Here is a 25,468-nt window from a genome sequence, read left to right on the forward strand (position 1 = left end):
CTGATCGTTCACAAAAGGCGGCCGATCAGCTGATCGTTCACAAAAGGCGGCCGATCAGCTGATCGTTCACAAAAGGCGGCCGATCAGCTGATCGTTCACAAAAGGCGGCTGCTGGGCGATCAGCTGATCGTTCCAGCCACTGTAACTGAATTTACAGTCGATCATGGTTTTTTACTGTGGGCATGCTCACAGTAAAAAAACTGATCCGCCGCACACAAAAAAAGTTGCATCGTGCGTTGCTCCCGCACGACGGTCAGTCACTCCACGACAAATACGTCACAGAACGGATGCAACGCCAGTCGCAATCCGTCAGTAATAAAAGTCTATGGAGAAAAACGGATTCCCACGAAAATATATTGGAGGATACCGTATTTCCTCAAGGCGACGGATTGCAACTGATGCAAAAAGACAGAAATGTGATGTAGCCTTAGAAAATGCATTGGGCAAAATGCGGTAAAAACATGGCAAAAGCACAGTGTTTTCGATGTGTTTTTTCCGCGGTGCGTTTTTGGTGCATTTTAGATGCACTGACTAAAGATGCCACGTGTGAACATAGCCTTAAAGAGGCAAACAACGAAAAAACAAGAGCATTACACTTTTTGGTATGTCAATACCTAACCTCATTTCTGTGGCTCATAGACAGTACGTGATGCGTATATGTACAATTTGCATTTATGGGATAAAACATGAATTTTATTAGACCTGACCCTCCACCTGAAAACACCTTACTACCTCATGGGCTATGAAAAATGTCAATTCATACAGTGTCTGCATTGATCGTACTTTTATTTTTCATTTCATAAAACAGAAGACAAGTTAACTTCATCCCAGAAAACCAACGCTGTCATTTTCTTTATCATAGCAAATTTTAAAAAAATAGATTTCATTGCAGGAAGTTAAAACTTGTTCCAAAATTCTGAACATTAGACTTGTATTCAATACAACGTCCGCTCGTCACATCTAAAATCTTATAAAAACGCAGATAAAACAACTGAAGTGGCAGAGCAATAAAAGTGGAACCCCCCCACCCCAATGTCCTTCTATATAATCCTTGGGTCTTTACTGCCCAAGTCTGAATCTATTGCAGGAACCACTCAAGAGCGGTAACCTGTCATAACTAAAATTTAAAAAAAAAAAAAAAAAATATTTAAAAAATAAAATAAAAAGTTTGTTGTACATGAAGAAGCCTCTGATAGGATATAAACTGTACATAGAGCGAGAGGAGAATAGTAACGCAGAAAAGTATACAGTGGTATAGAAAGGCCACGTCTGTTGGTTGACTTGCAGCAACAGACTAAAAAAAAATAAAAATAAAAAAACATGGTGGGGATTAAGATCTCCTCGCACCCTAGCAGAAAACCAGCAGACGTGAAGAAGACTGAAGTGTCTAAATGCACATCTAGCGGAGTGTTCCTTTAAAGCATCTCTATAAAAGTTCATACAAAAATAACGCAAGGCAATCTCTAGGTAAAAGACGACTTCCAGTGGCGACCTCCTCTGGGAATTCAGTGGTAATCGGTTTCCTTCAGGTAGCTAATGGTTATATGACAAAGGCTTGCGGCTATGTACTGTGAGCAGAGGAGACCACGTCTCACAGGGAGAACGCCCTTCTCTCCGCTTTATCTGTCTTTGGAGCCGAGTTTCTCAATCAGTTCCTGAAGGGGGGCCAGCTCTCGGCGGTCGATCAGATTGAATTCCTGCATGAAAAGATAATAAGACACAAAAAGGTGAACAGATATAAGGAACATATGGGAACAACGCACTAACCGGCTACCTGGTAATCTGGCATGGGGCTATTTTATAGGATTCCTGGTAATATGGCCACAGTATGAGGCAGCAGGTCCTCTAAGGCAGCTGTGAGGAAAGAAGGATATATTCTGATCTATCAAGCCATATTCCTATAGCAGCTATCTTGTCCAGATACCACCATATCTCCCTCCTAGGAGAATCCCCACCTTTTTTACGGCCTAAGGAGGCGTCAATCAGTATGCTAATTAACTTGAGAAAATTGTCTTTTAGCCAGTGGTTGTGACACAAGGTAAGCTCCTATGAAATGGAGATTAGGTGAGGTGGTAGGCCTGAGAACAATCAGCTAAGGCTAGTTTCACACTTGCGTTGAACGGTATCCGTTGCATTGCGTTGTGTGATGGATGCAATGGATGTGTTGCATATAGTGGCACAACGGATGCTGCAAAACAACGGAATCAGTTTTGATTTTTTTAAGTTTTACCGGCGGCAGACTATTGTGAACGATCAGCTGAGCGCTCCCTGCAGCCGGCCGCCGGGTGATCAGTTGAGCGCTCCCTGCAGCCGGCCGCCGGGTGATCAGCTGAGCGCTCCCTGCAGCCGGGTGATCAGCTGAGCGCTCCCTGCAGCCGGGTGATCAGCTGAGCGCTCCCTGCAGCCGGGTGATCAGCTGAGCGCTCCCTGCAGCCGGGTGATCAGCTGAGCGCTCCCTGCAGCCGGCCGATCAGCTGAGCGCTCCCTGCAGCCGGCCGATCAGCTGAGCGCTCCCTGCAGCCGGCCGATCAGCTGAGCGCTCCCTGCAGCCGGCCGATCAGCTGAGCGCTCCCTGCAGCCGGCCGATCAGCTGAGCGCTCCCTGCAGCCGGCCGATCAGCTGAGCGCTCCCTGCAGCCGGCCGATCAGCTGAGCGCTCCCTGCAGCCGGCCGATCAGCTGAGCGCTCCCTGCAGCCGGCCGATCAGCTGAGCGCTCCCTGCAGCCGGCCGATCAGCTGAGCGCTCCCTGCAGCCGGCCGATCAGCTGAGCGCTCCCTGCAGCCGGCCGATCAGCTGAGCGCTCCCTGCAGCCGGCCGATCAGCTGAGCGCTCCCTGCAGCCGGCCGATCAGCTGAGCGCTCCCTGCAGCCGGCCGATCAGCTGAGCGCTCCCTGCAGCCGGCCGATCAGCTGAGCGCTCCCTGCAGCCGGCCGATCAGCTGAGCGCTCCCTGCAGCCGGCCGCCGGCCGATCAGCTGAGCGCTCCCTGCAGCCGGCCGCCGGGTGATCAGCTGAGCGCTCCCTGCAGCCGGCCGCCGGGTGATCAGCTGAGCGCTCCCTGCAGCCGGCCGCCGGGTGATCAGCTGAGCGCTCCCTGCAGCCGGCCGCCGGGTGATCAGCTGAGCGCTCCCTGCAGCCGGCCGCCGGGTGATCAGCTGAGCGCTCCCTGCAGCCGGCCGCCGGGTGATCAGCTGAGCGCTCCCTGCAGCCGGCCGCCGGGTGATCAGCTGAGCGCTCCCTGCAGCCGGCCGATCAGCTGAGCGCTCCCTGCAGCCGGCCGCCGGGTGATCAGCTGAGCGCTCCCTGCAGCCGGCCGATCAGCTGAGCGCTCCCTGCAGCCGGCCGCCGGGTGATCAGCTGAGCGCTCCCTGCAGCCGGCCGCCGGGTGATCAGCTGAGCGCTCCCTGCAGCCGGCCGCCGGGTGATCAGCTGAGCGCTCCCTGCAGCCGGCCGATCAGCTGAGCGCTGTCACTTGCCGGCCGCCGGCCGATCAGCTGAGCGCTGTCACTTGCCGGCCGCCGGCCGATCAGCTGAGCGCTGTCACTTGCCGGCCGCCGGCCGATCAGCTGAGCGCTGTCACTTGCCGGCCGCCGGCCGATCAGCTGAGCGCTGTCACTTGCCGGCCGCCGGCCGATCAGCTGAGCGCTGTCACTTGCCGGCCGCCGGCCGATCAGCTGAGCGCTGTCACTTGCCGGCCGCCGGCCGATCAGCTGAGCGCTGTCACTTGCCGGCCGCCGGCCGATCAGCTGAGCGCTGTCACTTGCCGGCCGCCGGCCGATCAGCTGAGCGCTGTCACTTGCCGGCCGCCGGCCGATCAGCTGAGCGCTGTCACTTGCCGGCCGCCGGCCGATCAGCTGAGCGCTGTCACTTGCCGGCCGCCGGCCGATCAGCTGAGCGCTGTCACTTGCCGGCCGCCGGCCGATCAGCTGAGCGCTGTCACTTGCCGGCCGCCGGCCGATCAGCTGAGCGCTGTCACTTGCCGGCCGCCGGCCGATCAGCTGAGCGCTGTCACTTGCCGGCCGCCGGCCGATCAGCTGAGCGCTGTCACTTGCCGGCCGCCGGCCGATCAGCTGAGCGCTGTCACTTGCCGGCCGCCGGCCGATCAGCTGAGCGCTGTCACTTGCCGGCCGCCGGGTGATCAGCTGAGCGCTGTCACTTGCCGGCCGCCGGGTGATCAGCTGAGCGCTGTCACTTGCCGGCCGCCGGGTGATCAGCTGAGCGCTGTCACTTGCCGGCCGCCGGGTGATCAGCTGAGCGCTGTCACTTGCCGGCCGCCGGGTGATCAGCTGAGCGCTGTCACTTGCCGGCCGCCGGGTGATCAGCTGAGCGCTGTCACTTGCCGGCCGCCGGGTGATCAGCTGAGCGCTGTCACTTGCCGGCCGCCGGGTGATCAGCTGAGCGCTGTCACTTGCCGGCCGCCGGGTGATCAGCTGAGCGCTGTCACTTGCCGGCCGCCGGGTGATCAGCTGAGCGCTGTCACTTGCCGGCCGCCGGGTGATCAGCTGAGCGCTGTCACTTGCCGGCCGCCGGGTGATCAGCTGAGCGCTGTCACTTGCCGGCCGCCGGGTGATCAGCTGAGCGCTGTCACTTGCCGGCCGCCGGGTGATCAGCTGAGCGCTGTCACTTGCCGGCCGCCGGGTGATCAGCTGAGCGCTGTCACTTGCCGGCCGCCGGGTGATCAGCTGAGCGCTGTCACTTGCCGGCCGCCGGGTGATCAGCTGAGCGCTGTCACTTGCCGACTGCCAGGAATGCCGGTGGGCGGGCGCTCAGCTGAGCGCTGTCACTTGCCGGCAGCCGGGCATATCGGCGGCCGGTCGCTCAGCTGAGCGCTGTCACTTGCCGACGGCCAGGCGCTCAGCTGAACGTTTGGCCACCGCAAGCCAAAATGAAGTTTGTGATTAAAAACAAAAAAAAAAAAATGCATGCGCAGTGAAATCCAGAGGATTCCGCTGCTCAAAACAACGTTACATGCTGCGTTCCTCCCGCTGGGCGGAAGCAACGGAGCGTCGACCAGCGGAAGCAACGCAGGTCCTTTTGGTACACTCCGTCAAACATACAAGTCTATGGGAAACAGCGGAATCAGTTAACGGATTGCGCTGTTTTCCAAAAGGGCGGATTGTAACGGAAGGAAAACAACGCAAGTGTGAAAGTACACTTAAAGGAAGACCCCCCCTCTGTGACGCTATAGAGAAGTGACAAACTAATTAGAGAAGTCATTTACAACCTAGACTGAGCGGTGTCGGGAATAAATCTCTAATATCTCATGAGCCATGCTTTCTATTCAGAGGATTCTAGCACATTTTATATAGGTGTGGGACCTCTGTAGGTATCCCAAACTTGCTATTGGCCAGTCGGATACCAGTAGACTAATCAAGTGTCATACCATTGTGAAGATAAAAGCATAACTGAAAATAAGAAAGCACTGTCGTCCACCTATGACATTCCCAGGCAACATTATGGCCAATTATAACTTTTGACATCTCATATCTCAATTCAGGGAGGTGGGAACTATAGGACATCCCAGGGGCAGGTGATGGGTGTGAGATGGGCAGGACAGGGACAAAACTCGCACTGTAAAAAAAAATGTCCCACCTCTTCTGCCTATTGGTATTCATCTGAAGGACATAATTTCATCACAGCCAGCGTATACCCTGAAACTGGGTTGCTCCATGCGGTCCCTTGCGGCGCCATCAGCACTACGGTAACCGATCACATGTGTCTAACTGTATATCATGTATCTTGTACTTGCATTCTAATATATCTCTACCTATAACATGGAATTCAGGATCAAGACAACAGAAGAGTCCAAGATTAAATTCTATATATTTAATCGCCTTAAGGGCACACTAGATACCACAATATATGCAGGATGGAATTTACAAAAAAAAATGTATAATAATAATAATAATAATATATATGTATCAGTATATGTAGATGTGTGTAATATATATATATATATATATATATATATATATATATATATATATATATATATATATATATATATATATATATATATATATATATATATATTACACACATCTACATATACTGATACATATATATTATTATTATTATTATTATACATTTTTTTTTGTAAATTCCATCCTGCATATATTGTGGTATCTAGTGTGCCCTTAAGGCGATTAAATATATAGAATTTAATCTTGGGCTCTTCTGTTATCTTGATCCAGAATTCCATGTCTGAGCTTTGCTTAATAGTTATCATAATCGATTGGTGGCAGCAATGTTATGCCAAGGATCATTGTGGGGCGACCAGTGAGATCAGGGAAGGATTAGATATATTCCGCTCGCAGGAATTGGAGAATATATACCTTACTCTCACCGGGAACCCTTCAATCATCAGCATAGTAGAATAGCGGCCTCATTGCTTATCGTCTGGCAATTCCACAATTGGACTGACTATAAGAGGGGCGCTAGAGAGCGAGTCACGTGCTCTGTTGGTGGACATGGGGGTGTTCCTTCCTCCCCCTTTCACTTACTGCAGGTAATAAAAGGGAGGGGTGGTAATGTTATACAATCCTCTAATAGAATTCCGGCCCCCTGTATAGATACACTCAGCAGCGTATGCCGAAGTTGGTGCCTATATTATCCCGTTCCATGTGACACTGATTTTTGGCACAAACCTGAAGACAATGCACATCCCTGTGCATGTAGATGGGATTTCCGATGCCTTGCTCATGTTACTTATTTGTGTGAATTACGCATTAAAAAGCTGTGGACTAGCCCTTAAAACCCCACTTCATGGGAGGGCTTCTGTAAGTACGGTAAATCTGTGTTTATGTGCATGTAGCGTAGCTGTGTGCATCGATGTACTCCCGCACCGCTGCTCTTCAGATCACACCCTACTCTGTGCATGAGCCATTTACAATGTAACTCTATGGAGCCACATTCTTACACTGTAAAAGGCACTTTGAGGTTACGTGGAGCGTCGTGTGACTCGGTGCTGGGTCCCAGAGAAGGCGGCGGTGAGTATATTCATACACTCACTACACTCCATGTATGTATACACAGATTTAGTGAAATCAAGGGAATCCTTTAATGACTGAGGACAATTCTTATAAGGGTCAAGTACACACATGCACGAAAAAAAAAAAAAACAAAAAAAAAAAAAAACAGGGTCAGCCTCAGATTTTTAGAGATACAACAGGTTGGATTTCAAGCAACATGTAAACAGCATAAGAGTCCGTCTACACACAACTAAATATGTATTGGGTCTGCCATAATTCCACATCCAAAACATTAATTGAGATTATCCTTCATTAACAGTTATGAGTGCACATTCCGTCTGAAAACAACTGCATTTGTCAATGGTGCAGGGGACAATTATTGTGCAGGTATGTGCACCTCCCAACCCCAGAAAATTATTGTAATCCTCCTGTAACAAACAAGTGAGATTTACGGGGTACTTAAAACAATAAATTATCACGTTATGTGTTTTTTGAAGCACTCGCAGTCAGCCGATGCTGCTCCTGAACTCCTTCCTCCCCTGCCTTCCAGGACGCTACGTCACAGATCAGAAAGCATGGCCTGCTTCCATGGAAGTCACATGCCTTCACAAACTTGTATCTGATGAGTGATATTCATCATCGTGCCTTGATTGGTTATGTCTGCCCCCTCCACCTGTGCTCCCTGAAGGCTTATTCACAGCTTGTATGTGTTATGTCATTACTTGTTGGGCTTCCCCTGCGCCACACTTCTTGACCTGTTACAAGCTGAGAAGGAGGTGGCAAAGAGCCTAGAATCAGTCATGAAAGTGCATAATCTGTACTGTCATGGCTCGTTGGGCGCTCAGCACTCTTCTTCACTGCTTGGTCAAAGATTATCCTACAATGCCCTTTATGCAATAATAAATGTCGTTATGATCCACCACAATCATTGTTATCACCCTGCTAGAGAGCATATGGTGGTAAGAATATATTTCCAGGTGAATATGCCTGCAAGGACTGTATATGTTACTGGTAATCTCAACCACCACGATTGTCTTGATGGCACAGGATTATCAGAGTATTTCTGAGGAGCTCTACAAAAAGCAACACAAAAAAGAGAATTTTGTTACTTACCGTAAATTCTTTTTCTTATAGTTCCGTCATGGGAGACCCAGACCATGGGTGTATAGCTACTGCCCCCGGAGGACACACAAAGTTACTACACTCAAAACGTGTAGCTCCTCCCTCCTAGCATATACACCCCCTGCTAGCCAGTCCTAGCCAGTTTAGTGCAAAAGCTGAAGGAGGACATCCACCCACAAGAAGAGAGAGTAAAATCCGGAAGAACCGGAACCTCTGTCTACAACAATAACAGCCGGTGAAGACACACGGAACAAGAAACCTGCCAACAGGCAATAGGGAGGGTGCTGGGTCTCCCATGACGGAACTATAAGAAAAAGAATTTACGGTAAGTAACAAAATTCTCTTTTTCTTTATCGTTCCTATGGGAGACCCAGACCATGGGACGTTCCAAAGCAGTCCATGGGTGGGAATAAACAGACAACTGAGAAGCAGGCAAAACCTAACTTCACAAATGGGCGACAGACGCCGGAAAGATGCGTCTGCCCAAGCCCGCGTCTGCCAAAGCATGAGCATGCCTTGGGTAGTGCTTCGAAAAAGTATGCAGACTAATTCGAGCTGCAGTCTGACAGACCTACTGAGCCGTAGCCTGGTGCCTGAAAGCCCAAAAGGCGCCGACAGGTCTGATCAAATGTGCTCTGATCCCCGGCGGGGAAGGCACTTGAGTACACTTGTAGGTCTCGGAAATGGCCGACCTAAGCCAACGAACCAGGGTCGGCTTAGATGCCGAGAGACCGCTACGCTGACTAGCAGTCAGCACCAGAGAGAGGTGCACCGCCTAATAACGGCGGTGCGAGACACATAGATCCGGAGCGCCCGCACCAGATCCAGGATATGCAACGCTTCCTCAAAGCGATGAACAGGAGCCGGACAAAAGGAAGGCAGGAAAATTGCCCCGGATAAGGTGGAAGCAGTAACCACCTTAGGAAAAAAGTCCGGAGTCGGACGGAGACTACCTTGTCTTGATGCAAAAGACCAAAAAGGGTGGTGACTCCGAGAGAGTGCAGCCAGAACTCTCTGACGGGAAATTATAGCCACTAGAAAGACTACTTTCTGTGAAAGATGAAACAAAGAAACCTCCCTAAGAGGCGCAAAGGGGGGTTTCCGGGAACCGGGAGGACCGGATTATGGTCCCAGGGCTCCATAGGCCGCCGGAAAGGCGGAATGATGCGAGATGCGCCCTTAAAGGAGCGCACCCGGACGATACGCCGCTGGCACATACTGACAGAGCCGAGACCTGTCCCTTAATGAGGGATAGTCCTAGCTGTAGACCGGACTGTGGAAGGGACAGGAGGGTCGGCAAGGCCAAAAAGGTCAAAGGACACTTTGGAGCTCGAGTCATAGCGGAGATGACTTCAGGAAGGATACCAGAAGTCGCCAAGATCCAGGACTCAAGAGCTACGCCGTCAATCTGAGAATCCAGAATTCTGACGGAAAAAACTGACCTTTTGAGAAAAGGTCTGGACGGTCCGGAAGATGCCATGGCAACCCAACGGACAGAAGGAGCAGGTCAGAGTACCAAGCCTGCCTGGGTCAGTCTGGAGTATGAGAATGACTTGACGGCCCCCTTTACTGATCTTGCGCAGGACTCTGGACAAGAGGTAGAGGGTGAAATACGTAAAGAGACGAAGCTGGGATCAAACATGAACCAGTGCGTCTACCGCAAAACCTGAGGATTGTGGACCACGGTTGGACAGCTGAAATAGTCTGCCTCGCAGTTTTCACATCTAGGATGTGGGCTGCGGATACGGTGGACTAGGAGTCCCTTGTCCATTGAAGAATGTTGAGCCGCCAAGATTGCCAGGCGGCTGAGTGTCCCGCCCTGGAAGCTGAGGTAGGAAAACGCTGTCACGTTGTCCGACTGGACTCGAATGTGCCTAGCCGCCACCAGATGGTGAAGGCTTAGAGAGCTAGAAATACAGCTCTGATTTCCAGCACATTGATCCAGAGGGCTGCTTCGGACAGAGTCCAAGCGCCCTGCGCTCCACGGTGGAGATATACTGCTCCCAAGGCGGATAGACTAGCATCCTGGTGAGGATCACCCGGGACGGGGCCAGGAAGGAGCGTCCCTGAGAGAGTGGCCGAAGCCACCACTGAAACGAGCCCCTGGTCAGTGGCGAAGCCACCACCCCGTGGAAGGAGGGAGTTCGCTTGTACAGCGGAAAACATCCAGTCTCAAAGGACGCAGGAGAAACTGGGCAAGGAATCGCTTCCATTGACTCCACCGTCTGACCAGCACCTGTATATGGTGTCTGGTAGAACGACGTCGACCGCCAGCGGAGGGACTACTGATCGACTAAGAGCAGCTTCGCAAGTGCCGACAGAGTCTCGAATTGCGTCCCTGAGAACCTCTGGTTCGAAGTCAGAGTGGACTCGGACAGAATGACAAGCCACCCGAATAGGTTAGAGTGGCGAGAGTGAGCGAAGCACTCTGCTAAGAGTCAGCACTGGATGAAGCCCCGACAAGAAGGCCGTCCAGGGCAAAAGATCACTGCCAATCCCTAGGGGTGCAGGACCCTAATCACAGCTGCCCCAATGAGAATACTCAAGGGGCCGTGGCTAACCCTAAGGGAAGAGCCACGAATTGGACCACTCCGATTGTCAAAACGTAGTCAACGCTGGTGTGAAACTGCGATTGACCCCTGCAGATAGGCATCTCTGATGCCCATGGCTGCTAGGGAATCTCCTTGGGTTCTTGATTGATCCGGTGAAAAACACACGGAACAAGACCGAGACTCCATGTGAAAACGCCACACCTGACTATGCTTGAAAAGCTAAAGATCCAGGTCGGAAGGCACCGCCCTCTTCGGGGACTAGGAATAGATTTAAGCAAAAATCTCAGAACCGTTCCCAGTCGGGAACCGGTACAATTACTCCATTGGCCTGCAAGAAATGCCACGGCCTGTGAGAAGGCGGCGGCCTTGGAGCCGGGAGGAGTTGACAGAAAAAATCTGTTTGGCGGGTGGACAGAATTCCATCCTGTAGCCATGGGAGATATAATCCCGCCCCCACTGAACGGAGACGTGTTAGAACCATACGTCGCCAAGTGGAGAGAGCCTGCCACCGACCAAGGAGGTTGTTGGCGTGGCTAGATAGCTCGGAGGAAGCTGACTCAGTGGCAGCATCTCCTGCGGTCTTCTGAAGACGCAGCTTCGAGCCATTTGGTTCTATGAACCTAGGCCGAGCTAGAGGACGATCAGATGGAGGAACGGAAACCACCGAAACCTCAACTGATTCCTGCCTTGGACAGGATCCCTGGTTTAGGTTTGTGGCAAGGAAGAACACTCCCCGCCAAGAGCTTCCTTAATTTCATCCAGTTGGTTCCGAAGAAATTGGTCCCACGAAGGGGAGCCCAGCAAGGAACCTCTATAGAGGTATCTGCCTTCCATTTCCGAAGCCACAGGAGCCTGCGGATAGCGAGGAAAGTAGCCAAGACCACCGCCGTGCGGTGTCCAGCATGGCAGACCTGGCAGAGGATGAAAAGACTGAAGTCTGGAAGTTCAGGCAACCGTTTTGGGCATAGAGTCCCTGTGAGGGAATGCATCTCCTCCAGAGAAGCAGAGAAGGTATAAAAAAAACCCGCACTGCTGTAAAGCTGAGGAGAACGAAGCTCCTGCCGCCCCCATACCGACTTGGCCAAAAGGACAACCGGGCGGACCGCAAAACCTTAAGTGAGGAGCCATCAGCCACTGACATAACGGTCCGGGCTGAGCCACCTGAGGTGAATGAGCCCACTTCTTGACCACCATTGGTGGACAGGGGAAACAGTCCTCAGAATCACGCTTCATGGGAAGCGACTGTCAGAGCGGAACCTGGGCTGGTCACAGGGGCCTGAAAACTGGAGTGGTTAAGGAACACACGTTGTGTTCACCTAGATAAGGTAACTCCGGCGGATTGAGGTCCAGTACAAAATTAATGTACCGTGGGATCCTTATAGAGGTGCCGTCAGCCACTGATACAACTATCCGGGCTGAAAGTCTAGACACCGGAGTGGCCACCCTTGGCGAATGAGTACACTCCTTGACCCCTCTGATGGGAGGGGGAGACCGGCAGCAGAACCCCGCTGTGGGGTCTGCAGGACAGGCTGTGGGCTTGGACGCAGCGGGCTGAAAACTGGAGTGGTTAAGGAACACACTCCTCGTTCTGTTAAAGGTATACTGATGCCTTTCCTCCTGCCGCCCCCATACTGCCAGCGGGGAATACTCCCGTGATACAGGCGGATGGAGGTCCAGTACAAGTATATTGGACGCAATCCAATCATTCGCATCTGCGTCACCTACGGACGGATCATTGTACATAAAGTAGCGTCCGAGCCCTTGGTAGAGACATCCTCCTCGTCCAGTGAGTCAGCTCGTAATCGGAGCTGCGGGACGGGGAGGACAGGGGACCCTGCGTCTCCCTGTCAGGAGGACGGGGTCTGAGCCCAGAAGGAGAGTCCCTTGTGAGCTTTGCTGAGCGAGCTGAAGCAGAAAACGCCCTGAGAAGGGGGCTGCATGCTCAGCAGATGCCGGGACAGCCGACCCCTGGAAATAGGATTCCCTCAGGGGTCAGCCACCGAAACCGGAGCAGCTGGAGGGACCATTAATGAGCCTCCAAGCTGAGGGGCCACAGATGGTTAGGAGCTCGGTACAGCCGTACGAGACTACCTGCAGTGGATAATAAAAACAGCCTGCAGCCTCGCTCTGTGAGACATGCTGCAGAGGTGGGGGCTCTGTCTAGAATGTCTAGAATACCCAAGACAGGGGTTCAGCCTGGGGAGACTCCAGGCTGAGGCACCACCACATAAGAACCATTACAGTGTGTGGTCTGTGCCGGTTCAGGCAATATGAGCTTACATGCAGAGCATGTAGTGTACAGCCTTGGAGCTTTGCTCCTAGTGTGAGACATGCTGCTGAGGAGGAGGTTCTATAATAAAGAATTAACTCCTTCAGAATGCCCTGAGAGTGTATAAAAGTGCACAACCAGAGGTTGTGACTTATCAGGCCGCTATTATGAGTGCCCTCCGGATACCAAGCCTGGACCCCCAGCCAGATATTCACTCCCTCTGCACTGCAGAGCAGCCAGCGCCGACCAGTGTACTAAGAACGCTGAGAAAATGGCGCCAGAGTGAGGGGGGGGGGCGGGGGTTAACCCAGGAGCGGGAATCGGAGGGCTAAGGAGATGTACAGGGGAGGGAATCATCTCCTCAAAAAGGAGTGTCCTCCCCTGTGCAGAGCGGCCGGCGGGCAGCACTGCAGTGTCCCCCTGCATGACTGACATGAGGAACGAAACGAAACTAGGCCGCGGCTGAAGCCGGGGCCTAGAGTTATGCATGCGGCCGACAATCAGGCATCATCGGCGCGGTTCTCAGTAAAAACCGTGGAACCGGCCGGAAACACAGTAAAAAGCAGCATTATCAAAGTAAATCACTGTCCCCCCCAATAAAAGTGCCCCACATTGCAGAAGGACCCTCTGAATAACGTCTCTATACTTAGCTTTGAGACGCAGGGCCCAGTCCCTGGTGGGGTGGGGGTTCAGTGCTCCTTCCAGCAGGGTCCTGCAAAAGGGCTGCGGATGGAGGCCGGTCTCCTGCAAGGCAGTGAGGACCGTGTTGGCTCTAACTTCAAGCCAGAGCCCCTAAGGGATGGTGAAGGAGCGCGGCATGAAGGGCTCCTGCCCTGAAGTCAACCTTAACAGCACCGCCGCCAGGGGGGTGAGAAGGGACATGCCGGGAGTCCAGTGGACCCGCTTTTCTTCCAAATCTTTAGAAAAAAAATGAAAAATCAAAAAAGGATGCATGAGTGTGTGTGATCCTCCTGACACAAAGAATGAAACTGGCTAGGACTGGCTAGCAGGGGGTGTATATGCTAGGAGGGAGGAGCTACACGTTTTGAGTGTAGTAACTTTGTGTGTCCTCCGGGGGCAGTAGCTATACACCCATGGTCTGGGTCTCCCATAGGAACGATAAAGAAACATTGTTTTAAACTACCTTTCACGAGACACCATGGATGAGGTCCTCCTAGGTATATCTGATCTTACCTGTACAAAGAAGATGAAATGTTTAAATGACGTGTTGAGATGTGCTTCCTCCTGTAGCTGCATAACAGAGTCAAAGTGCTGGTGGTAGATGTGGGCGTACACCCGGAACAGACGCTTCAGTATGGTCTTTGCCACGGACATGAAGTTCTTGGGGAAGGGGACACCTGGGCAGAAAGAAATCAGAAAGACTGCATCAAAACCGCATAAAATGGAAGAAAACCACAAGAATGGAGAGATTTCATCTAGCACTGCACGACCTGCATGAAAAACGAGAGGATAATAAAAGATGCAGCATAGTCTACAGATACTTGCCAAGACATAAGGATATATCCGGTCACACAAGCGATATATCTAGCTAGGATATGTTGTCATGTGCGGACCCCACTGAGCACAGGTATACGTCCTATCTAGCGTTATGAGGAGACGTTATATAAGAAATACTCTGCAATGTATGTGAATGGCTGCAATTCCACAACAGAGCGAGGCCGCCATACACATTAGATAGCCGTTGGCTGATGGATCGGCTGGTGGCTCTCACCTAAGACTCCCATACATACGGTAGGGGCACTTACTCTGCAGAGCGCTACAGTGTTCTCGCAAAGCTGCTGTCAGATATTTTTGGCAGCAGCTTATTCCCCCCATAAAAGGTTGGTAATCCAAAACCAGACGTGCCGGATAATTAGCTACCCTGATAATCATTCGTGAGGAACCCCTATGCATTCTTAGCCGAACCCGTCGATATTGAAGAATTTAGCTGACTTTAGACTAAAGTATATGAGAGACTTTATACTTCATTTATTACAAGTGATATACAACTATTGATTTGGTCACATACAATGGCATGCAAACGTTTGGGCCCACTGGTCAAAATTACTGTTGTTGTGAACAGTTAAGCAAGTTGAAGAAATGATCTATAAAAAAAAAGGCATAAAGTTAAAGATGACACATTTACTTTGTATTTCAGACCAACCTTTTCAATTTTTTTCAATCTTTTCCATTTTTAAATGACGTAAAAAGGAAAATGGGCTAATGCAAAAGTTTAGGCACCCTGCATGGTTAGTATCTAGTAGGACCCCCTTTGGCAAGTATCACAGCTTGTAAACGCTTTTTGTAGCCAGCAAAGAGTCAATTCTTGTTTCAGGGACTTCCATTCTGTCTTGGAAACGTCTTCCAGTTCCGCGAGACTCCTGGCTCGTCTTCCAGTTCCGCGAGACTCCTGGCTCGTCTTCCAGTTCCGCGAGACTCCTGGCGCGTCTTCCAGTTCCGCGAGACTCCTGGCGCGTCTTCCAGTTCCGCGAGACTCCTGGCGCGTCTTCCAGTTCCGCGAGACTCCTGGCGCGTCTTGCATGCACTCCTTTTTTGAGGTCTAGCAACAGATATTAAATGATGTTCAGATCAGGGGACTGAGGGCCACTGTAAACCTTAACTTGCGCTTTTTGAGGTTGTCTATTGTTGATTTTGACCTGTGTTTAGGATTATTATCCATGTGAAAGCAATTCTCTTTTCAACTTCACAGCTTTTTTTTTTTTTCTTTTACAGATTGTGTTATGATTGTATCAAGAATTTGTTGAAACTTCACTGAATCCATTCTTTCCTCTGTGAAATTTGCCCCGTGCCATTTACTGCAACACAACCCCAAAGCATGACTGAGCCACCCCATGGTTGGGGTTATGAAGGTAAACGGTGATCACAACAAATATTGATTGTATTTAGATTCTTTACAATCACTTTGTATTTTATTAATTGATAAAAAGAAACTAACTTCTATTTTTCAAAACATTCTTCCCACACCAGTCTAAACCTATTGCCTGGTATTTTAAGTGGATCATACAAGAGTAGCAGTATACCAGTGACATAGGATTGTGGCCCCTCACACCGCAGGGTTGCAGTGTATTCTAGGAGATAGGGTACAACTTTAGCGTTTATTCACATCTGTGTAGAGAAAAAAAAATTTGACCGATTTTCATCCTGACAAGTTGGACGTGTGAAATAGGTTTGATATTCCGGCAAGTGTGACTTTTTTTCTTGCTTCGCATATGCAAGACAGGTGTTTGGTTTTTTTTAAATTAATGGTAATTTATCCACAAAAAACAGACAGCATACAGAGGGTCTGCGTGCCGTCCATTTTTTTTCTTACACCCATAGACTTGCATTGGCGAATCTCGATCATTTTTCGTGACCCCACGCACTATGCTGCGATTTCTTTCCTCCAATATTTTTTTTTAATTTGATTGCATGCGGTGTATTTATACATAGATGTGAGCAAACCCCTAGCCTCTTTCCTTTGACTCTTGATTGCAATAGCCAACAGGGAGAAACCTTTTACAAGCAGAAGGCAGGTGAGAAACTGAAGCTGCATCTCACAGGATACACTACAGAATCGGCACACAGAGCAAAAATGGAGAGGCAAGAGCCAGAGGGAGGTGTAGACCTGCGACTAATCACTGAAAGGACTAAGTACATCACTGCTCTATTACAAAAAGCTGAAATTTTAATCTTCAGCACAACTATGTATGGTGGAACATATGGAGGAATAATGTCTGGACATTCACAGACTGACCTTCTGTCAGTCTGGGTATTACATAACAGCTGCCCAAAATAAACAGAGCTAGGCTGAAATAGATCACCTATAATATTTCTGGTGCCTTAGCACTATACTACATTTTCCATAGTGGTTCCTTAATGATCCCTTGGTTTCTCCATAAAACCAGCAGCATCATACCAGGACAGCACTGGACAGAACAGAAAAACACAGTAAAAGACCAAAACCAATAAAAAAATGGATCTGTCCGTATCTCGAGCCCAGGCAACGTCTTTAGTTTCATGTGCACATCGTGTGACTCAACTTCCTATTTGCGAGCCACAAGCAAATTACAAAATTGTCCATTTTAATAAGCAGCCACGAGTTAAGCTTCTGCGCGGTCAGCAGCTGGAGACCTCGAGCTCAAAGGGAAGCTCCAGATTAGAGGAAAGTAAAAATAACACAAGGAAATGGAGTGCAACGCAAAAGCAATCCCCCAAGTGGCAAATCAGTTCCTTACATGGGGAAGAAGAAGCTATACTCCACATATACAAGTCTGAGTGGTCTCACAGGCAAGGGTCTCTACAGAAGTAAGTGGAATATAATTACAGCTAATGTATAACTAAAAAAAAAAAAACAAAAAACACTAAATATGCTTTGTATTGGGTATTAACCCCTCTCCCCCCCCAAAAAAAAAAAAAAAAAAAAAAAGCATTAAAAATATTCCACTTCTCAGCGGAGCACACAGAATAGCAGCTCATTTGTCAGCTTTGCTGTATAGCCTGGGGCAGGCTCACCAGAGGATTTATCCTGTTCACATGCAAAAGAAGAACATTGGAAGGGACCACTGTTTATTTATTTTTTTTTTAAATGTGGTGTCCCAGGTCTATCCTGATGGCAGATGTTAGTGTGAGAGAAGGGTCAGCCATGTTGATTTCTAATTAAAAGGGAACCGGTCATCAGATTTGGCCCCTATAAGCTGCGGCCACCACCAGTGAGCCCTTATATGCAGCGTTCTAGAACACTGTATATAAGAGCCCAGGGCAATCTGTAGAACATAAAAAATAGCTTTTTTTATTATGCTCACCTGCAGGGCGGACGGGTCTGATGGGCGTTGCTGGTCTTGGTCCGGCGCCTCCTCTCTTCCTACCATCGCTGACCTTCGTTGCTACGTGTGGATGATGCGTCCTGCATCATCCTAACAGAGGTCTCCATTTTGCTTCTGCGCATTTCTCTGTGCCCTGCTGTGGGCAGAGCAAAGTACTGTAATGCACAGGCGCAGGGACAAGTAAAAGACTATCTGCACATGTGCGCTACAATACTTTGTTCTACCCGCAGCAGGGCAGAGAAGCGCGCATGCGCAGGAGCGGAATGGAGGACACTGTGTGGATGACGTAGGACGCATCATGCACATGGAGCTGGGGAGGACGACGGAGATCACGATAAGAAAGGAGGCGCCGAACTGAGAGCAGCGGCACCCATCGGACCGTCTGCCCCCAGGTGAGTATTTGTAAGGTTTTTTAGCTTATACAGAGCGACCTGGGCTCTTATACATAGTCTAGAATGCTGTATATAAGGGCTCACTGGTGGTGGCCGCAGCTTCAAGGGGAAAACCTGGTGACAAGTTCCTTTACAGGCTACCTTTAACAGTGAGTTTTATTGAGCTGCTGGATTCAGAAATAAATGAGCAGTTTTCCCCTCTCAGATTAGCCTCTGTATGCAGTGCCCTTGTCACTACTGAAGCCTCTGATGTTTCAGTCTATAGGCTCCCATTTATTGCACACACGTCCTGTTATATGGCCACATCAGAAGGTTTGTTTCCGATGCCGTCCCTCATGAAAGGTTTTATAAATAATGAATTGAAGAAACATTAGTAAGCTGCAATTGTTCTATAAGAAAAAGAAAAATCGCAAGAATCATTGTCTTTAAACCCTGGATGGAGCCCGGTGCCTCCCGGCTTGTTACTACTTGTAGAAGAATGAAGACAAGGAATAGACGTTGACATCATCTCCAGTCCCCACCTAAGAAACGTTCAGGAAAACCCGAGTCATCCATGAGACACACGGGATACAGATTCAGGGCTGAGGCTACGTTACCCTTATACACCGCGAAATATCCAAACACTTCCCAAGAAGTCCATAAGGTAGAGGCCAACAGAGTCCTCTCGGCACAGGTCAGTGTGCTACAAAATGAAGGAAAGAACAGAGTAAGAGACCGCGCCGATGGCATAACTGGGAACCTGACATCAGATGCCACATCTGCCTGTGGATGATGGATGCCCCCGACAGGCACACGTCACAGGCTTTGTTTTAAGAGATTGAAGACGGCACTGCTAGACGTATGGTGCTAAAGTAGGGGCCGCCCCGGGGCATAGGAGAAACTTGGCTCTCAAATGATGTACAAGTGATTTACTTTTCACTGCAATCCACACATCATACACATTCTATTAAAAGGAATCTGTCACCAGGTTATTTTATTTTTAATCACCAATTGAATAACAAGATCCATTATAGTACATAAAATTTCAGGTGTTTTTATTTTTAACCATGACCCCAACGTTATGACTACTAACCTATAAATGACCACTGGTCACTATTGGGTATATTGGGTCCAAAAATTTAGACAACCACATGTATATAGAAAAGAAAAAAAATAAAATAAAAAAATAAAAAAATCGTAGAACAAATTTTTATTTTTATAATTGCTGGGACGTACAGAGAAAACAGACAGTGTCAATTAAAAATTAAGTGCAAAATCTGTACATAAAACTAACCAGGGCAGTGTGGTCGGTTATACTATCACCTTATGAATTGTAGCTAGGCAGGTATATACGTAGCTAGGCGGGTATATACGTAGCTAGGCGGGTATATACGTAGCTAGGCGGGTATATACGTTAATCAGGCTACAGTTTTACATAGCAATATCACATAACCTGATCACAATAGATGTATGATCATATGCATTGTTTACATATATATTTCACAATAGTCTAGTCATTATATTTATAATGCAATTAGGCAATAGATTTAGTTAACCAGATAGCCATTTATCAATGAGTTCATATTTAAATTCTTTTTCCCATGAAAAACAACCGGAATGATACTGGTTATAAATGAAACCCAATGAGTGCATATAATTCTACTGCATGGATTAAAGGAATAACCAGAAAATATGAAATTATATAGGTCAAGGTGACAATTTAAAACAAGCAGATTAAATCAGGTGATTTGACCAGCGTTGTACACCCAAGATATTGACATTGTGACTATAGTTATTATATAAGTGTAAGATTGGGCTGAAAAATCCCTTAAGTTGTCCTAATAGTTAGTGGGATTGCTAAATAGATGCCAAGAACTGGTCAAGATGGTGAGTATAGTACCAGACCATACAGACCCGCTGCCGCCATGTGTGTCACGACCACACCTGCCCTGCACCTTGATGCGTTTCGCCAAAAGCTTGTCCAGGAGGTCATACAGATTCAGGGCTGAGGCTTCGTTACCCTTATACACTACGAAATATCCAAAACACTTCCCAAGAAGTCCATAAGGTAGAGGCCAACAGAGTCCTCCTCTCGGCACACGTCCGTGTGCTACAAAATGAAGGATGGAATAGAGTAAGAGACCGCGCCAATGGCATAACTGGGAACCTGACATCAGATGCCACATCTGCCTGTGGATGATGGATGACCCCGACAGGCACACGTCACAGGCTTTGTTTTAAGAGATGGAAGACTGAATTCCTAGATGTATGGTGCTAAAGTAGGGGCCGCCCCGGGGCATAGGAGAAACTTGGCTCTCAAATGATGTACAAGGGATGATTTTTCAATGCAATCCACACATCATACACATTCTATTAAAAGGAATCGGTCACCAGGTTTTTTTATTTTGTTTTTTTTATACCTAATCTGAGAGCAGTATGATGTAGGGGCAGAGACCCTGATGCCAGTGACTAGTCACTTACCTGCTTAGTGTTAAGATAAATTCCCTGTTTTAATTAACAGGAGTTTATCACTGGAGGACTAAAAAAATCTGCTGTCAGGTAATCCAAACACACCCTCACCACCGACTGTACATTGGCAGCTTTCTGCCTATGCACAGTCAGTGGTATGGATGGGGTTATACAGAGCTCAGCATTCAGACAACTGCTAGATCTTCTGCATACAAAATCCATTATTTTAATCAAAACTGCAGAAAGCTGCACTCTGAGGATAACTGGAATCAGGGTCTCTGACCCTAGATTATGACGCTCTCAGACTGAGTAGCAAAAACCTGCAGACCGATTCCCTTAAAGTTTTGGTAAAAGTTATCCTTTGTCAGATAACCTGATTGCTGTTGAAGAGATTAGGAAGGAGGAGATAAAAGATGCTATGGAGAAAGTGCACAAATGTGTAAAGCTGGGTTCACACTAAGCGACAGCGACGTCGCTGTTACGTCACCATTTTCGGTGACGTAACAGCGACCTTGTAAGTCGCTGTTATGATCGCTGCTTAGCTGTCAAACACAGCAGAAGCAGCGATCATAACGTCGCTACATGGGCAGAGAGCAGGGAGCTGCGCTTAGCGCTGGCTCCTTGCTCTCCTAGGTACAGTACACATCGGGTTAATTAACCCGATGTGTGCTGCAGCTACATGTCACAGTGCAGAGAGCAGGGAGCCGCGCGCACTGCTTAGCGCTGGCTCCTTGCTCTCCTTGCTACAGTATACATCGGGTTAATTACCCGATGCGTACTGCAGCTACATGTGCACAGAGCAGGAGCCGGCACTGGCAGCAAGAGGGGAGGCTGGTAACGAAGGTAAATATCGGGTAACCAGGGAAAGGTCTTCCCTTGGTTACCCGATGTTTACGCTGGTTACAGCTTACCGCAGCTGCCAGTGCCGGCTCCTGCTCCCTGCTCGCTTCATTTCGTCGCTCTCTCGCTGTCACACACAGCGATGTGTGTGTCACAGTGGGAGAGTGACGACCAAAAAATGAAGCTGGACATTCAGCAACGACCGGCGACCTCACAGCAGGGGCCAGGTCGTTGCTGGATGTCACACACAGCGACAGCGACGGGACGTCGCTGCAACGTCACAGAAAATGGTGACGTAGCAGCGACGTCGTTGTCGCTGTGTGTGACACCAGCTTAAGAGAGGGGGAGGAGGGGAGGTGTGACCATCACATTGCCATAGGAGTGATCCTGTTTAAAGGGACCCTGTCGGGTGTAATATGCACCCAGGATCACGAGCAGTTCTGGGTACATATTGCTAATCCCTGCCTAACCGTCCCTGTATACACTAGCATAGATAGAGATTATGAGAAAACACAACGGTTACTTACCGGTAGCCGGTTTTTCCAGAACCCATGACAGCACCACGTGAGAGAGGGATCCGCCCAGCAAGGACAGGAAACCATTCTGAATAAAAGGGCGGTACTTCTCCCCTTCGTCAGTTGATTACCGAGAATGAGAGGACCTCCAACAATTGTTAGAACTTACTCCACCACCACTAAACACACACAAGCACACCGAAAAAGTGCACACCAAGGATGAGAAAGGGAGGGAATATAAGGGTGCTGTCATGGGTTCTGGAAAAACCGGCTACCGGTAAGTAACCGTTGTGTTTTCCCCTCACCCATGACAGCACCATGTGAGAGATTTCCAGAGAAAACCATTTAGGGAGGGACCACCGCCTCAAGCACCCTTCTACCAAACGAAAGAGCAGCCGAGGAGGATAGGTCCAACCGATAGTGTCGGAAAAAAGTAGATTGTGAGGACCAGGTAGCGGCCCTACAAATTTGTTCAATAGATACCTGTGCATGCTCAGCCCAGGAGGTAGACACCGCTCTGGTGGAATGGGCCCGGATGTTCTCCGGAACAGGCGCTCCACTGGAGGAGTAGGCCAAACTAATGGCCTCCCTAATCCACCTAGCGATAGAACTCTTGGACACCCCCTGACCCTTGGTACTATCCTGAAAGGAGAAATAATGACTGTCTTCCTCACTGCCTGTGTGACCGAAATATAGTGTAGGAGGGCCCTTGGTACATCTAGGGTGTGAAATCTACGTTCCCCCTCATTAGTGGGACGGCTGCAGAATGAGGGCAGGACTATTTCTTGCGTTCTATGAAAATGAGAAGCAACCTTCGGAAGATACGCTGGGTCCGGACGCAAGATGACTCTATCCTCAAGGACCTGAGTGTAAGGCTGCACTACTGACAGGGCCTGCAAATCACCGATCCGTCGTGCCGAGGTCAATGCGACTAGTAATACGGTTTTCAGGGTAAGTAATTTCAGGGAGATCTTAGTCAGGGGTTCAAAGGGGGGTCCCGTGAGGGCATCCAAGACCAAGTTCAGGTCCCAGGGAGGAACCTTCGGTATGATCACTGGCCTAGTCCTACCACTAGCCATAATAAACCGTTTAATCCACTTGTTGGCCGCCAGGTTACAATTGTACAGGGCTCCCAAGGCCGAGACCTGAACCTTGAGAGTGTTCACCGCTAACCCTAGATCAAACCCCTTCTGAAGGAATTCTAAAATGCACTCCACAGGGGCCTCCGGACCCAGAGGACCATCAGAGAATTGCAGGAATTTTTGCCACACTCTCCCGTATATTTTGGTGGTAACAGGCTTACGGCTCTTTAACAAAGTAGAAATAAGGTCAGGGGAAAAACCTTTGCTCCTTAATAGCGACCTTTCAAATTCCAAGCTGTTAAATGGAATCCCTTCGCTTGCGCGTGGAATACTGGTCCCTGTACTAACAGGTCCGGAACTTCCGGCAGAACCCAGGGATCCGTGATGGACATTGCCCTTAGGAGAGAAAACCATGGTCGTTTGGGGCGATAAGAAGTACTCTTGCCCTGTCCTCCCTGATTTTTTGCAGAACGGTCGGCAGCATGATAATTGGAGGAAACGCATAAGCTAGCCTGAAGGTCCATGGAACCTGTAGCGCGTCTACTGCGAAGGGCTGGTCCGAGGGGCTTAGCGAACAGAACTGCACTACCTGCCTGTTCAGTCTGGTGGCAAAGAGGTCTATCTGCGGCAAGCCCCAGAGAGTCACTATCTGTCGAAAGACCCGAGGATTCAAGGACCATTCCCCTTGCCGCAGTTGATGGCGACTGAGGTAATCTGCCGCGACATTGAGACTTCCTTTGATGTGGAGAGCCGAGAGGGAGAGAAGATGCTGCTCTGCCCAGAGAAACAGTCTGTAGGACACCTGCATGAGGGATGGGGATCTCGTGCCCCCTTGGTGGTTGACATATGAGACCGTGGACTGGTTGTCGGACATGACCAGAACATGTCGCCCGCGAAAGTGAGGGAGAAAGTCGTGTAGGGCACGCTCCACCGCCCATAGCTCCCGGAGATTCGAGGGTTGCGCAGTCTCCTGCGGCGACCACCATCCCTGAGAAATGTGCTCGAGAAGGTGAGCCCCCCAGCCGGACTGGCTGGCATCGGTAGTGACCACCCTCCGGTCCAGAGGTAGCCAGGGAACCCCCACAGACAGATTGTCCACGGACGTCCACCAGAGGAGAGATCGTCTGACCGCCCAGGACAGGGTGACGACCCCTTCCAAACAATCGTTTAATGCTCTCTGGGCATACAGAACCTGCCACTGGAGAGCCCTGGAGTGGACCCGACTCCATGGGACCGCCGGGAAGCAAGATGTCAGAGTACCCAGCAAGGACATAGCCTGCCTCAGAGACATCCTGGGATGGTGGATCGCCTGCCGGGCCAAGGCTGAAACCCTCCGAATCTTGTCTGCTGGCAAAAGGCACTGCTGACACACCGAGTTGAGAGTGAGACCTAGAAATGATTGAACAGTGACCGGGTCCATCCGGGACTTCTCGTAGTTCACCATCCAACCCAGGTCCTGTAGAGATTGTTGAAGGTATTGGAGATGAGCCGCACATTGTTGCTTGGAGTTCCCAATCACCAGGAAGTCGTCCAGGTAAGGAACCACCAGAAGATTCCGTATCCGTAGAAGAGCCGTCATCTCTGCCACTATTTTCATAAAAATCCTGGGGGCGATAGAGAGCCCGAAGGGGAGGGCTCGGAACTGAAAATGACTGACCAAGTTGTTGATGGAAACCGCCACTCGCAGGAACTGCTGAGAATGAGGATGGATAGGGACATGGTAATAGGCGTCCTTCAAGTCTATCACCGCCATATAACAGTTGCGGAACAGCAGCTTTATGGCCGACTGAACAGACTCCATCTTGAACGGGAAATGCTGGAAAAACTGGTTGAGACGTCTGAGGTTTATTATCGTACGGAAGGAACCGTCCGGCTTTCCTACAAGAAAGAGGGGGGAATAGAACTCCTTTCCCCTTTCTGCCACGGGCACCTCGCACAGGACTGCCTTCCCAATCAACATCCGAATTTCCGATTCTAGAGCATGCTGCTCCGACCGTGACCCCCGAAGAGGAGTGATGACGAAACGCTGTGGTGGCCGAAGTAGAAATTGGAACTGGAGACCGTCTCTGACAATGGATCGAACGTAGGCGTTGGAGGAAATGCTTTCCCAGCGCTCCAGAAAGCGAGAAAGGCGTCCTCCGACCGGCAGCCTGGCGTCACTGGGCAGACTTCTTTGAGGCGGCTGGGGCGCCCCCGAACATGAAGCCGGAGTCCCGCTTTGGTCTTTGCTCCCACCGCCGATTATCCGGGGGTCTGCCTTTGGAGAATCTCTGCCTCCGAAAGGGACGGAATGAACCAGAGTGGAATCTCGGGAAGGACCTTTTGCCCTCTGACGCTTTGTCCAGCACATCCTCCAGCTGTTTCCCAAAAAGCAGGCGACCATCACAGGGCACCGCACACAATCTGTGTTTGGATTGCAGATCTCCCGGACAGCCCTTCAGCCATAACGCCCGTC

At 49.8% G+C, this 25,468-nt stretch overlaps 1 protein-coding gene across 1 annotated transcript in view; it reads right to left on the reverse strand.

Moving 5' to 3' along the window:
• Positions 1–372: 372 nt before the first annotated feature.
• Positions 373–25,468, reverse strand: part of LOC142302695 (MOB kinase activator 1A) — a 79,629-nt gene continuing 54,533 nt past the window's right edge. Inside the window, exons 5-6 of the mRNA XM_075343803.1 lie at positions 14,108–14,271; positions 373–1,697 (exon numbers count right to left, since the gene is read on the reverse strand). Of these exons, the coding sequence (XP_075199918.1) occupies positions 1,620–1,697; positions 14,108–14,271 (242 nt within the window). The 3' untranslated portion in view covers positions 373–1,619. The remainder of the gene's footprint in view (positions 1,698–14,107; positions 14,272–25,468) is intronic.

This window comes from Anomaloglossus baeobatrachus, chromosome 4 (genome assembly GCF_048569485.1).
Source record: "Anomaloglossus baeobatrachus isolate aAnoBae1 chromosome 4, aAnoBae1.hap1, whole genome shotgun sequence".
NCBI classification, from domain to species: Eukaryota; Metazoa; Chordata; class Amphibia; order Anura; family Aromobatidae; genus Anomaloglossus; species Anomaloglossus baeobatrachus.